This window comes from Panthera uncia (genome assembly GCF_023721935.1).
Source record: "Panthera uncia isolate 11264 chromosome A1 unlocalized genomic scaffold, Puncia_PCG_1.0 HiC_scaffold_17, whole genome shotgun sequence".
Lineage (NCBI taxonomy): Eukaryota > Metazoa > Chordata > Mammalia > Carnivora > Felidae > Panthera > Panthera uncia.
The window spans coordinates 952,774-967,920 of record NW_026057577.1 but is presented as its reverse complement, the minus strand read 5'-3'; the positions used below and the strand labels follow the sequence as shown (position 1 = coordinate 967,920).

Below are 15,147 nucleotides of genomic sequence, written 5' to 3'. Positions count from 1 at the left end.
TCATGTTTTTTTTTTTTCTTAAAGTTGAAATCTTTGCAGAAGAAATGAGACTGATTTTACTTTGAGTGAGAATTTTTTCTGGTAGTTAAAAAACTGAAACCAATGTCTCTATCATATTTATGTTTCTTAGATGAAACTTACAAAGAGAGATCATATGCAACTTGCAGACTGGAGGGGAGATAGTGTTCTAGAGAATTAAGGCAGCATTATAGGCTCTGGGCCCCAACATCTGAGTTGAGACACAAGTCCTCCTGCAGGTAAATTATGTGATGTTAGGCAGATGCCCTGGGAATCTGAATTATTGAATTTATAAAAGGAGAAAATCAGATGAGGAAGTACCTCATTGACTCTTGGGGAAGATAAAATATGGTAAAGCAATAGAACAATTTCTGGAATGTGGTCAGCTTCAAATAAAGATTTGATGTTATTTTACCACCACTATTAATAATTCTGCAAATTAAATAATACACTGTTGTGTTTATATTAAACTCAACAAATTGGATACAGAAAAATAAGAATAAACAGGGAGACCAATTACCTTATATGGTACAGAAAGCATTCCATTGTCTATCTGGTGTGCCAGGTGGGCTGTTCAGTGTGGCTTGATCACAGTCACTCTCATTTACCAAATTGCAGTAAAGATTTATTTCACTTTGGTGACAAATATTGATTAAGAAAGAAGGTATGTTTTGCTTTTATCAGGCTGTTTTTAATTTTGCACTTTCTTCTGCTAGTAGGTGTAGAATTTGACAGACTATATTTTGACGTGCAATGTGTACCAGATTTGTTGGATAATTACACTAAGGCATCAAATTAATTTTCAGTGTTTTCTACTGCTCTAGCACCCCAGAACTAGGTACAGTTAATAATTTGAATATTTTAATAGGTTTTTTGAATAATTACAAGAGTACAAAATGTTTTCAAAGTTGGAGATTATTCCTGAAATATCATAATCGCTTCCAAACTCTTCTTAGAGGGAAGAGCCAGTATTTCTTTTTTTGTTGTTGTTATTGATAGGGATTTTTCAAATTTAACATTTAACATGTCAGAAATTAAAAAGTTGCAAATGTTTAATATTCATAAGAGAATAAGTACATTATTACTGATTTTTTTCAGAAAGGACAGATATACTATACTTTCATTGTTCTTATTTTGTGCTATTTTAAGATTCCATTTTAAATCACATACACACACACATGCAGTATTTTTGCCTGAATAGATGGGTTTTGCCCTCCTTCAATGTAACCAATGCAATTTTTCTTTTGCTTTTAGCATTTAACACAGATGTAGGATTTGGGTAGCCAGATAAAGAGGGGAAATGAATTGGAGTCACAAGCAACTCGATGTTGTTCGGTTTTCCACTCTACATCTCAGTTTCCATGAAAAATTTGTTGCTATAGACAATAAAGTAGATGATGCTTGTGGAAACAACTAAAGACTTGTCTTGTAAATGACAATGACCTTCTAAATGCTAGATCTTCCCCCTTAAATTAAGAACAAATGGTAGGAGTTTTAAGTGCATGAAGTTGGAGATGAACATACTAGACATACTAGACAAAATTAAGGTAAGATTCCCCATAAATATTTGTTTAACCTGAATTAAAATAAGAAATATATGTGTATATATATATATATATATATATATGTGTATATATATATATATATATATATATATATATATTAGATAGAGGATAATCTGGACCCACAGTCATAGTCCAGACTCAAAGTGTTACCTCCTAAATTGATGTTCCTATGATGTCTTAGGATTTGGCCATTGGTGAAGACCCCATCCGTTCCTGTTGATGCATGGCTTACCCCACACAAGCACAGAGCATCACTACTTGCCTGATTATTCAGACAAAGGGGATTCAAACTTTTGCTATGAATATTCCCCAAATTTTGCTTCAGTTGCTTTATAAATATTTATTATATGGAATGTATCTCTAAGAGTTTTTTAGATTCAGTGAATCCTTAAACAGGAAAGGTTGATTCCATTCTGACTTCCATAACAAAAAAACTTTGGAAATAAGGGGTTTTATTCTTTCTTAAATGATTCTCTTTTTGTTTTTATATAGGGCAGGGGTTATACAGATTTCTATAGTCATTGACAAAACAACACTGTTCAATTAAACTCAAAAGCTTTAATTGTGGAAATCTTATTATAAGTTACCAATATACTTTAATTTTTTTATTAGCATATACCTGATACATAATGTTTCAATAGTTTCAGGTGTACAACATATTGATTCAATCAGGATAAAAGTTATGTGATGCTCACAAAATGTGTAGCTACCATCTGTCACCAAACAGTATCAGGGTGATAAAGACAGGGAAAAATGAGTGAAGGGGAGATGGAGGTATGGACCACCTAGTGTGGGATAAGTCACAGGGATAAAAAGAAGAGCATAAAGAATATGGTAAATGATATTTTAACAGCAATGTAATGGGACAGATGGTAGGTGTAAGTGTGGTGAAGATAGCATAATGTATAAACTTTTTAGACTATTAAGTTGTACAATTGTAACTAATGGAACATTGCCAACTATACTCAAATTAAAAAAAATAAATTAAATTAAAATGGATGAAGAAAACAAATACAAAAATAAAAGAAAACATACAATGTCATTGACTATATTCCTTATACTGTGCCATCTTTCCTGTGACTTATTTGTTCCATAATTGGAATTCTTCTTCACCCATTTTGTCATGCTCTATCAGTTTCTTCTCTGGCAACCATCATTTATGTCTCTGTATTTATAGGTCTGATTTTGCTTTTTGTTTGTTCATTCATTTGTGTTATTAAATTCCACATATGGGAGTGAAGTCATGTATATGTCTTTCTCAGTCGGACTTACTTCACTTAGCATGATACCATCTATGCACATCCATGTTGTCACAAAGGGCATGATCTTATGGATTATGTGCATACACACACACACACACACACACACACTACTCAATCTGTATCCATTAATCTTTCAATGGACAATTAAGCTGTTTCCATATCTTGGCTCTTGTAAATAATGCTGTAATAAGCATAGGAGTGGATATAAAAAATATACAATGGAATATTACTCAGCCATAAAAAAGAATGCCATCATGCCATTTGAAATGACACGGATGGAAGTAGAGAGTATTATGCTAAGCAAAACAAGTCAGTCAGAGAAATAAAAATACAATGTTATTTCAATAATATGGGGAATTTAATAAATAAAACAATTGATAAAAGGGAAAAAAGAGAGAAACCAAGAAACATACTCCTAAATATTGAGAACAAACTTATGGTTACAATAGGTGATGGGGATTAAGGAATACTCTTGATATAATAATCTTCATGTGTTTATGTAGGTGGAATCACTACATTTTACACCAAAACTAATATTACAACATATATTAACTGGACTTTTTGGAATGAGCACTGGGTGCTATATATAAGTGATGAATTACTCAATTCTATTCCTAAAATTATTATTACACTATATGTTAACTAACATGGATTTAAATTTTAAAAAAACTTAAAAAAAGAAACAGAATATTTTAACAGAATGATTACTAATAAAGACATTGACTCAGTAATCAGAACATTCCAATAAAAGTCCAGATCAAAAGGATTTCTTGTTGTACAATTCTGATGAGTACCGGATGGTCTATGAAAGAGTTGAATCAGTATATTGCATATCTAAAACTAATATTACACTGTATGTTAACTAACTGGAATTTAAATTAAAACTTGAAAAAATAAAGTTCATATGGAAATTTGAGAAAAACTAAAATAAACATAGAGATGCATATATCTTTTTGAATTATAATTTTTGTTTTCTTTGGGGAAATGTACACCCAATAGTGGAATTATAAAATACCAATATTTTTGATTTGCAGATCTGAATTCTTAGATTTCAGTAAATTTGTTCAATTATAGGTAATTTATAATCCTAAAACTTCCAAGTCCTTGAAACTTCCCCTTATTAGCACACTGGTTTTCCATGTGTAAACATACACACACAAACTTACTGAAACATTTATTTCAGGTAATGATATCACATGAATCATCCATTAACTCCATATTTCTCCTTGGTGATCCAGGTGAAATCCAATGGAAAACACTTGGGTGGCCAACCATACTGTACGATCAGATTTTGACCTAGTGGGACTCTTCAGTCAATCCAAGCACCCAGCTCTGCTTTGTGTGGTCATTTTTGTGGTTTTCCTGATGGCCTTGTCTGGAAACACCATGCTGATCCTTTTGATACACTATGATGTTCACCTTCATAACCCCATGTACTTTTTTATTACTCAGTTGTCTCTCATGGATGTGATGTACATTTCTGTCACTGTGCCCAAGATGCTCATGGACCAGGTTATGGGTGTGAATAAGATCTCCGCCCCTGAATGTGGGATGCAGATGTTTCTCTATTTGACACTGGTAGGTTCAGAATTTTTCCTTCTAGCTGCCATGGCCTATGACCGCTATGTGGCCATCTGCCATCCACTCCATTATCCTATCCTCATGAACCATAGGGTATGCCTCATCTTGGTGTCTTCCTGCTGGTTGCTGGGATCTGTGGATGGATTTATGCTCACTCCTGTCACCATGACCTTCCCCTTCTGCAGATCCCGGGAGATCCATCATTTCTTCTGTGAAGTCCCTGCTGTAATGAAGCTTTCCTGCTCAGATACTTCCCTCTATGAGACACTTATGTACTTATGTTGCGTTCTCATGCTCCTCATTCCTGTGACAGTCATTTCAAGCTCCTATTCTTTCATCCTCTTCACCATCCACAGGATGAAGTCAGCAGAGGGGCGGAAAAAGGCCTTTGCTACTTGTTCTTCCCACATGACTGTTGTCATCCTCTTCTATGGGGCTGCCATTTATACCTACATGCTCCCCAATTCCTACCACACCCCTGAGAATGACATGATTGTATCTGTCTTTTACACCATACTCACTCCTGTTCTAAACCCTTTAATTTATAGTCTTAGGAATAAGGATGTTACAAAGGCACTGAAAAAATGTGGAATTTGTCTTTCAGGAAACTAAAAAGTAGGAAATATTTGTACTAATGTTTTTTCCTGCACTCTACAAATTAAAACTGTAGGATCCTATACCAATGTTATTCCTCAGATTATTATAGCATGATTTGTTGTCATCTATTTATCCCTTTCACAGGAATTGTTTCCCTGTACCAGAAAGCTCTTCATTTTTACATTTCTGCATTCAAAATATTTGCACAATGGTATTGTATACATGTTATATTTTTCTGAAGTTGATAACTGCACTGTGACTCTGTGGGAAATGCTCATATTCTTATGAAATATATAATAAAATATTTATAAACAAAGACCATAATATGTAGAACTGGTGAGAAAGAGAGAGATAGAGAGAGAGGTGCTAAACCAAATGGGGTATAATGTTAAGAGAATCTAAGCAAAAGTTATGTTAATTGTTTATTGTACTATTATTAAAATTCATAATAATTGTACTATTACTATTATTCATATTAATTTTCTGTAACTTAAAAATTACTTAATAATAAAACATAAACTATCAGACTTTTGTCTGTTTCAAAAGTTGTCCTTGGTGCATGGTGGCTGTGTAAGTGATAAATCTTGGAAATCATGCTCATGTTATCATGGCTGGTCATTACTGCAACAATCAATTTGTTGGCCTGCATTTAATTAGGGAAGTTTTGTTCTTTAGGTTCCAAATATAAAGATATTTAATGCCTTTTACCTCTCTGAAATCATTAATACATTGGGGTAGAAGGGATTGTGGGAAAAAATTATTAACACCAAGAAGAAGGGCTTAGGGAAGCTCTCCAGCATAAGGTAATATCAGAGCTGACACCTGAAGTATGTAACTTCTTATTCAAACAAGCAGAGAAAGCCCATCAAACATTCAATCCTTCATTTATTAAAAAAACACATCTTATGCTATTTTATAATAAAAAATAGCTAGTAGCTAAGTGTATTTCACATATAAATAACAAATATCTGCTGTCCCTAAGGAATTTGATCTATAAGTGCAGTTTGTGTCAATAGTTGTAATAAAAAATAAAAAAAATACATATTTTAAAAATATTTTTAAATTTTTATTTATTTTTGAGGGAGAGAGAGCAGAGTGTGAGCAGAGGAGGGTCAGAGAGAGAGGGAGACACAGAATCTGAAGCAGGTGCCAGGCTATGAGCTGTCAGCACAGAGCCCAACATAGGGCTTGAACTCACAAACCATGAGATCATGACCTGAGCTGAAGTCGGACACTTAACCAACAGAGCCACCCAGGCGCCCCAACATAAAATTTTTTGAGGCATATATGGAAAGGGTACAACTCATATGAACACACTACTTCTACCTACGACTTATGAGTTTGTCCAAAGAGGCTGAAAAAGACCCTAGAGCTCAGTGTTGAATGATGACTAGCTATTACCTTCATATGAGTACAGGAGGCTGGAACCACAGGTCTTGCTCAAGGACATGATGTCACAGAAAAGGAACACTATAAGCAAAGTTCAGATGGTTGACCAAGCAGGAAAGAAATGTTCCAATGACACCTCCTTTCTGGGTTCAATTTACAGCCTCAGTTCTTGCCCTTTTGTGACCCAGGTATTCACAAATTATCAGAAAATGATGAGAGTTGGATTTTTGAAAAGTTAAATCAGAGAATGAATTGGAGAGGAGAAATACAGGAAATATGGAGACCAGGTGTGTGAGGACGATGAGCTTAATAGTGTTGATCTAAGTGGAATGGATGATTCTAAGTGGAATTAGAGGCTTTAGGGGATAAACAGGGCTTTGTTGAATCTGTTCCTTAAAACTACAAACTTGATTGCTTGCATACCAGTTTCCAATTAGCTGTGACAACTTGTGAATTAGGTGCTTTCAAAAGTGGACATTTCCTTTTTCTCTTGACACAATCAATACCTTCATGGCTATACAATAAGGATCTTGCAGTATTTGGGGAAGTAATGTTGGAAAATTAGTTTATATTCTTTTTTTTCAGTCTAATGAAATACATGAAATATGTATACTCTTTAACTTACAAAATAATTGAGTACTGTGTATATCATCCCTCAATTTGTTATATCATAATGACACACACATTTGATGGTTCCAGTTAAAACACTGTGAACATGTGAACCAAGATGGAGCTAAACAAAACAAATGTGTTATAGAACCATACTTTTTCAAAGAATAATTTTTACTTTATCTCAAGTGGAAAAAAAAACAACAGATGCAAATGTTTTAGAATGATGAATTGTTTTTTTAAATAAAGTATTAAAATATAATTTTTTTCATATCTGATACTAATAAGGATTTATAAGAAGTATGCAGTTTGAAAATCTTAGTCAAATTATACATAGTACTTGATACTCAGAATTACTAGCCATAAAGGAATATTTGCTGCTCCAAATTGTTTTGCATTTAGAGTGTAAACAACAAATAGAAGAGTTTCTTGGCACTCCCATGCACTTGCCTACATTGCTACATAAAGCAGCTGTGCACTGAAGTAGTTTAAAATGCACAAACTTCAAAATATGTTCTTGTTTGTTTCTCATGATTCCACCAGCATCTGGTCAAATTATTTTTACTCTAAGTTTTCTGTAACTTCCAAAGGACATGAAGAACTGTGACTGAAATTATTACCAAATTTAGTAGCAAACCAACATGGATTAGGCAGGGAAGCTTGCATTATTCTCTACAAATTTTCTGCTTTTTATTTTTTATGGCATATTTTATTTATTTATTTATTTTACACTATGTGTAAGTCACTGTTCTAATGATATTACATATATAAACTTATTTAAATCTCTTAAACTTATCAAGGAAGATAATATTTTTGTTTTGGTGGAGGTGGTTGTTAAATTTATTTTTTTGGAATATAAATTTATTTATTTATTTCATATAGGAACATCTATCATGATATCAACCTATTAACAAACTTTCAAGTGTACATTATACGATTGTTGACTATAAGGCACCTATTTTTATTATGTCCTTCTTACAGAGAAGGAAACTAAGGCACCAACAGGTTAAATATTTTGTTTGAGGCCATTAGGTAGTAATATCCAAATTGATATTTGCTAATATGCATGAACTCAGAGTTACTTGAGTGACTGGGCCTTTCTATTGTGAAAAATAGTGATTTTCATTAAAGTTAGTTCTGTCATCTTTACTCTAGACTGAAAACTTGGTGATACCAAGTTCCAGAGAAAACCAATTTACTTATACTCCAATTTACTCATGGATACTGTACATTTTCTAAGAGAAGATAGATGTGACACATTATTTTCAAATGATTTCCCGTGTGAATAATTATACCTTAATTACAGTATAATTTTGAAATGCTGTATGCATAAATGCCATAAAGTTGCAATATAAAGGATAAAATAAGGTATTATTGATATCCTATTGTAACCACAGAAGTTTGTTTTGCATAGTTGTAGAAGGATTGGATATTCCCTCTATATAGATGTTAGCCTCCAAGGGAGTTCCAGTTGCTTGGTATAATAAGTTATTGATAGATTACAGGTTCCAAATCTGAGTCATGAAAATATGTCTGTCACACGTGTGCATAGTAGAGATAATGATAAATTTCAGTAAACATCTTAAGCAAAGCTCTGAATTGTCCAGGTAACAATTAATTTCACTGGTTAAACATTAAAGAACATAACCTTAGGCTTTGAGCAGAAGATATCTGGATAAAAGTGGTTCCCTAGATTGATCACAAGGTGTAAAATTCAGGCTGACTTATAAAATGCTTATTAGTTTCATTTGTGAATGGTAAATAATACTCTATAAGTAGGACAGAATTGTTAGATGAGTAATTAACTTGCCAACATCGTATGCATATATGTACATATTTATACAAATGTGAGTATGTGAATGAATATTTATCTAGCTTTTTCATTTATTGAGGTTTACTGTGTACTAAGTACAGTACTGATGAGTACTATAGATACTGGGCTAACTAGTTTATAGATTTATTTAACCTTTTTTCAAATAGTATTTAAAAAACTTATTTTACAACATTCAACATTACATTAGTTTTTGGTGTACAGAATAGTGCTTTGACAAGTATAGAGGTTATGCTATTGTCACCACAACTGTAGCTATCATCTGTCACCATACAACAGTATTTAAATATCATGGACAATATTCCTTATGCCCTGCCTTTTATTACTGTGACTTATTCATTTCAAACTGGAAGACAGTATCTCGCTTTCCCTTTCATCCATTTTTCCCATCATTATACCCCTCTGGCCTCTGGAGACCACTGTTTTGTACTTTGTATAGTTCTTGTTCTGCTTTTTTTTAATTATTATTAAATTGTGCTTTTAGATTCCACATATTACTTAAACCCATAGTGGTTGTCTTTCTCAATCAGACTTATTTCACTTAGCCTAATGTCCTGTAGACTTATCCTTGTAACCACAAATGGTAAGATGTCCTTTTTTATGTTTTAAAATTTATTTAACTTTTTTATGTTTTTTTTCTTTTATAAAGTTTGTATTTAATTTTGTTCTACTTAGTTACCACATAGTGTAATATTAGTTCCAGGAATAAAATTTTTTGATTCATCACTTACATATGATGTGTTTATATAATTATGCAGTGTTTATCACAAGTGCCCTCCTTAATACCCATCACCAATTTAGCCCATCCCCCTGTCCACCTCTCCTCAAGAAACCTTCAGTTTGTTCTGTATAGTTGAGTCTTTTTTATGGTTTACCTTGCTCTCTCCTTTTTTTTCTTGCTTCCATTTTCATCTATTTTGGTTCTTAAATTCCACACATGAGTTTAAATCATATAGTAAATTTCTTTCTCTGAATGACTTATTTCACTTAGCATATACACTCTAGCTCCATCTGTGTCTTGAACATGGCAAAATCTCATCCTTTTTTTTATGGCTGACACTATTGTATATATATAGATATCTATATATCTATAGATATCTATATATAGATCTATATCTATATCTGATAGATATTTGGGCTGTTTTCATAATTTGGCTATTGCTGAAAATGCTGCCAGAAACAAAAGAGTGCATGTGTCTATTCAGGTAGGCTCCCCATTTCTTCACTGGATTATTTCTTTTTTGGGTGTTGACTTGGTAAGTTCTTTATAGATTTTGGATACTAACCCTTTATCAGATATATCATTTGCAAATATCTTCTACCTTTCCAAAGGTTGCCTTTTAGTTTTCTTGATTGTTTCCTTACCTGTACAGAAGCTTTTCACCTTGGTGAAGTCCCAATAGTTAGTTTTGCTTTTGTTTCCTTTACCTTTGACACATGTCTAGTTTTCCCTTTTGTTTCCCTTGCCTCTGGCAACAACTAGTAAGTTGTTATGACTGAGTTCAAAGAGTTTACTGCCGGTTTTCTTCTCTAGGATTTTCATGGTTTCCTCTCTCAACTTTAGGTCTTTCATTCATTTTGAATATATTTATGTTCATGGTGTAAGTAAGTGCTCCAGTTTTATTCTTTTGCATTTTTCTGTCTAGTTTTCCAAACACCATTTTTTTCAGAGACTGTCTTTTTTCCATTGGATATTCTTTCTTGCTTTGTTAAAGATCACTTGATCTATAATTGTGGGTCCATTTCTGGGTTTTCTATTCTGTTCCATTGATCTGTGTGTCTACTTTTGCGCCAGTATCATGGTATATATTTAAAAAAAATCTTATTTAAGTTCTAGTTAGTTAACACACAGCCCCTAATTGGGCTCTGTGTTACAGTCTGGAGCCTACTTGGTATTATCTCTCTCCCTCTCTGTCTGCCCCTTCCCCACTCATGTGCGTGCGCGCTCTCTCCCTCTGTCAAAATAAATAAACATTTAGACAAAAAATAGAATACAGTAATGAAACTAAGAATGGGTTCTCTAAAATAATTAATAAAATTGATAACCCCCTAGCCAGACTAACCAAAAGAGAAGAGTAACAAATACATAACATCATGAATGACAGGTACAATCAAATTCAACACCACAGAAATACAATTAGAATTTTTTTAAATGTTTTTATTTATTTTTGAGACAGAGAGAGACAGAGAATGAGCAGGGGAGGGCAGAGAGAGAGGGAGACACAGAATCCAAAGGAGGCTCCAGGTTCTGAGCTGTCAGCACAGAGCCTGACGTGGGGCTCGAACTCATGGACTGTGAGATCATGACCTGAGCTGAAGGCAGATGCTTAACCGACTGAGCCACCCAGATTCCCCAAATACAATTAGAATTTTATGGAAAAAAAAATATATATATATATGCCAACAAAGTGGGAAATCTGGAAAAAATGGGTACATTCCTAAAAATATACAAATGACAATAACTGAAGCGGGAAAAAATAGAAAATTTTAACAGACTGATAACCAGCAAAAAAGTTCAATCAGTAACCAAAAATCTCCAACTAACAAAAGTCCAGGGCCAGACAACTGCATAGGAGAATTGTACCAAAATTTTAAAGAACAGTTAATGCCTATTCTTCTCAAACTATTCCATAAAATAGAGATGTATGAAAAACTTCCAAACTCAGTCTACAAGGCCAGAATTACCTTGATTCCAAAACCAAAGACTCCACTAAAAAGGATAATTACACTGTGCTTGATCTTGATCCTATGAACTGTGAGATCATGACCTGAACTGACATCAAGAGTCAGATGCTTAACTAACTGAGCCACCCAGGTGCTCCACTATTGTTTTGTTGTTGTTGTTGCTGCTGTTTGTTCCTATATCATTTATTTCTTCCCTAATTTTTATTATTTCCCCTCTTATTCTGGCGTTAAGCTTCATTTGCTGTTGTTTTGTAGTCCTTTAGGTGTATGGTTAGGTAATGATTTGAGATTTTCCTCCTCTCCTCTTCTGCCCTGTAGGGGCTTTTAAGCACCCAGGGTGTCAGGCATGGTTGTGGAGTATCAGAAACTCCTTAATATGTGCAACAACACTCCCTCTGAAATTCTCAATAATATTCCAAAGAGAAGGTCACCTTTTGTCACACAGAGTGTAACAAGCACAGTGGAGGTTACCATTGCAACTGGTATCAAGGTCTCCCAGGCAGAGCCCTTAAGTTTGTGACCTAGGACAGCAGTGATGTACCTTCAGGGTCGCAGGCCAATTCCACTGCTTCTGGTTTGATCAACCCTGACCTGCAGCCTGATGATGAGGCTGACTCACACTAACACACTATCACAATCTGGACATCGTCACAAGCTGGACACAACCCTGATGCCATTAAGAACCTCTCTCCCCAGGGAAGTAAGATAAACACCGGTCCACCATGTCCCACTGCCTTCTGACCACTTCCCCCACCCCACCCCCCATCCTTGCCTATGACCAATACCAGCTCTGCTTTTCTGGTATCACTTGTGTGACAGAAACCAGAGAACTTCACATACTTGCCTAAGTCTACCTTTATGGGCTCAATAAAAATAATCTACCTTATTATTTGAGTCCTAGTGCACACTGAATCACTTTGTTTCAAGAAGGAAAATTAACCCCAATGCTTGTTGCATAGGGGATGGTAAGGAAAGCAACAATTCTGCATGTGTGACCCAGGAGACCCAGGTGCCCTCTGCCAAGCCCCCTACATGTCCCTTGGTCCTGTCCTAGGATTTATTGATCCTTTTTTTATGGCAAATATCATTTCATTGTAAGGATGTATGTCTATGTGTATGTATGTGTTTGTATGTGTATCACACTCGATTTTTAAAATTCATTAATCTATGAATACTTAGGTTGTTTCCATATCTTCGTGACTGTAAACAATACTGCAATAAACAGAGGTCTATATATCTTTTCAAGTTAGTGTTTCTTATTTCTTAAGATAAATGCCCAGAATTGGAATTTCTGGATCATATGGCAGTTCCATTTGGAAATTTTAAAAAACATCCCTAGAGTTTTCCAAAACGGCTGTCCAAATTTACATTTTTTAAAATTTTCTTTTTTTTACTTTTTAAAATTTACATCCAAGTTAGTTAGCATATAGTGAAACAATTCTAACAACAATGCACAAGGGTTCCCTTTACTCCATATACTGACCAACACTTGTTATTTCTTGTCTTTTTGTTATAGCCTTTCTTACAGGTGTGAGATGATATCAAAGGGTGGCATTGATTTGTATTTCCTTTATTATTAGTGATATTGAGCACTTTTTTCATGTCTTCTTTGGAAAAATGTCTACTCAGATCATCTGTTCATTTTTAAATCAGATTAGATGGGTTTTGTTGTTGTTATTAAGTCATATAAGTTCTTTATGTATTTTGAATATTAGCTCTTTACCATAAATATACTTTATAAACATTTTCTGTAATTTAGTAGAGTGCTTTTTCATTTTGTTGATATGTTCCTTTCTTGTGAAGCTTATAATTTTTATGTAGTCCCATTTATCTTTGCTTTTGTTACCTTTGCTTTTGATGTGAAATCTAAAAAAAAATCAACATCAAGACTGATGACAAGGAGCTTACTACCTTTTTCTTCTAGAAATGGTATAATTTCAAGTCCTACATTCAAAACTTTAATCCATTTTGATGTAAATTTTGTGCACAAATCTGTGTGTGCAGATTTCCTAACACCGTTAATTGTGACTGTCCTTTGCCCAGGATACACTCATAGATCTTTTGTCATAAATTAATTTACCATGTATACATGGATTTATTTTGGGGCTCTCTATTCTGTTTCATTGAATGGTGTGTCTTTTTATGCTAATACTGTTTTGATTACCATAACTTTAATATAGTTTGAATTCTGGGAGCATGATGTCTCCAGTTTTACTCTTATTTCTCTTTTTTTTAATATGAAATTGATTGTCAAATTGGTTTCCATACAACACCCAGTGTTCATCCCAACAAGTGCCCTCCTCAATGCCCATCACCCACTTTCCCCTCTCCCCTACCCCATGAACCCTCAGTTTGTTTTCTCTTCATTCTCAAGATTGCTTTGGCTATTCAGGGTCTTTTGCTCCTCCATACAAGTTTTAAGTTTGTTCTATTTCTGTTAAATTTGCCATTGGAATTTCAGTAAAGATTGTGTTGAATGTATAGATTGCATTGTATTACTGGGATTTTAACAATATTCTTCCAATCTATGAATATGGTATATCTCTCCATTTATTTATGTCTTCTTATTCTCTTTCTTTCATAAATGGCTTATGGTTTCAGTATACAGTTGCTTCAACAGCTTGTTTAATTTTGTTCCTTTGAATTTTATTCCTTTTGATGCAATTATGAGTGGAATTTTTTTCTTGATTTCTCTTTGTTAGTTTCTTAGTGTATGGAACTGCAAAATTTATTTGACTATTGATTTTATATCTTACAACTTTATGAATTCATTTATTATTTATACCCGATATTTGGTGCAGTCCTTAGGGTTTTGTACAAATAATATGCTGTCTGCTAATAGTCACTGTTGTGCTTCTTCCTTACAAAATCGGATCTTTTATTTCTTCTTGCCTAGTTACTCTGGCTTGGACTTCTAATACTATGCTTAATAAAAGTCATTGCAGAGAGCATCCTTGTCTTTTTCCTCATCTGAAGGGAAAACTCTCATCTTTTCACCTCTGAATATAAGGCTATAGTATGGACTTGTCGTATGTGGCTCTTATTATGTCAAGACATTTCTCCTCTATACCCACTTTGTTGAGAGTTTTTATTATAAATAGATGCTGAATTTTGTCAAATGCTTTCTCTGCAACCATTGAGATGATCATATAGTTTTTATCCCTTATTTTGTTAATCTGGCTTTTCAAATTGATTGCTTTGCAGAAGTTTAATCATCTCTCATCTCTGGAATAAATCTCACCCAATCATGGTGTATTATTCTTCCAATGTATCTTCAGTGATTCTTCTAAGGTATCTTCTACTGTATTGTTGAAATGGGTTTGCTAATATCTTATTTAGGAATTTCAGACCTATGTTCATCAGGGATTTGGGCCTGTAATTTCCTTCTTGTGGTGCCATTCCCTGATTTGGTATCGAGATAATATTGCCATCCTAAAATGAATTTGGAAATCTTCCCTCCTCTTTTACATTTTGGAGAAGGACTGGTCTTGGTATAATTCACCAGGAAAACTTTTTGATCTGGACTTTTGTTCTTGGGAAGTTTTGGTTACTGATTCAGTATCCTAATTTGTAACCATTCTGTCCAAAACCTCTATTTTTTTTAAGTTTT

At 33.9% G+C, this 15,147-nt stretch overlaps 1 protein-coding gene across 1 annotated transcript; it reads left to right on the top strand.

The window, feature by feature from the left end:
* The first annotated feature begins 4,093 nt into the window (after positions 1-4,093).
* On the top strand, positions 4,094-5,038 carry LOC125935336 (olfactory receptor 2T29-like). Its single transcript, XM_049648951.1, has one exon. It carries the CDS (start codon positions 4,094-4,096, stop codon positions 5,036-5,038), a length of 945 nt encoding a protein of 314 aa, XP_049504908.1.
* The last annotated feature ends 10,109 nt before the right edge of the window (positions 5,039-15,147 follow it).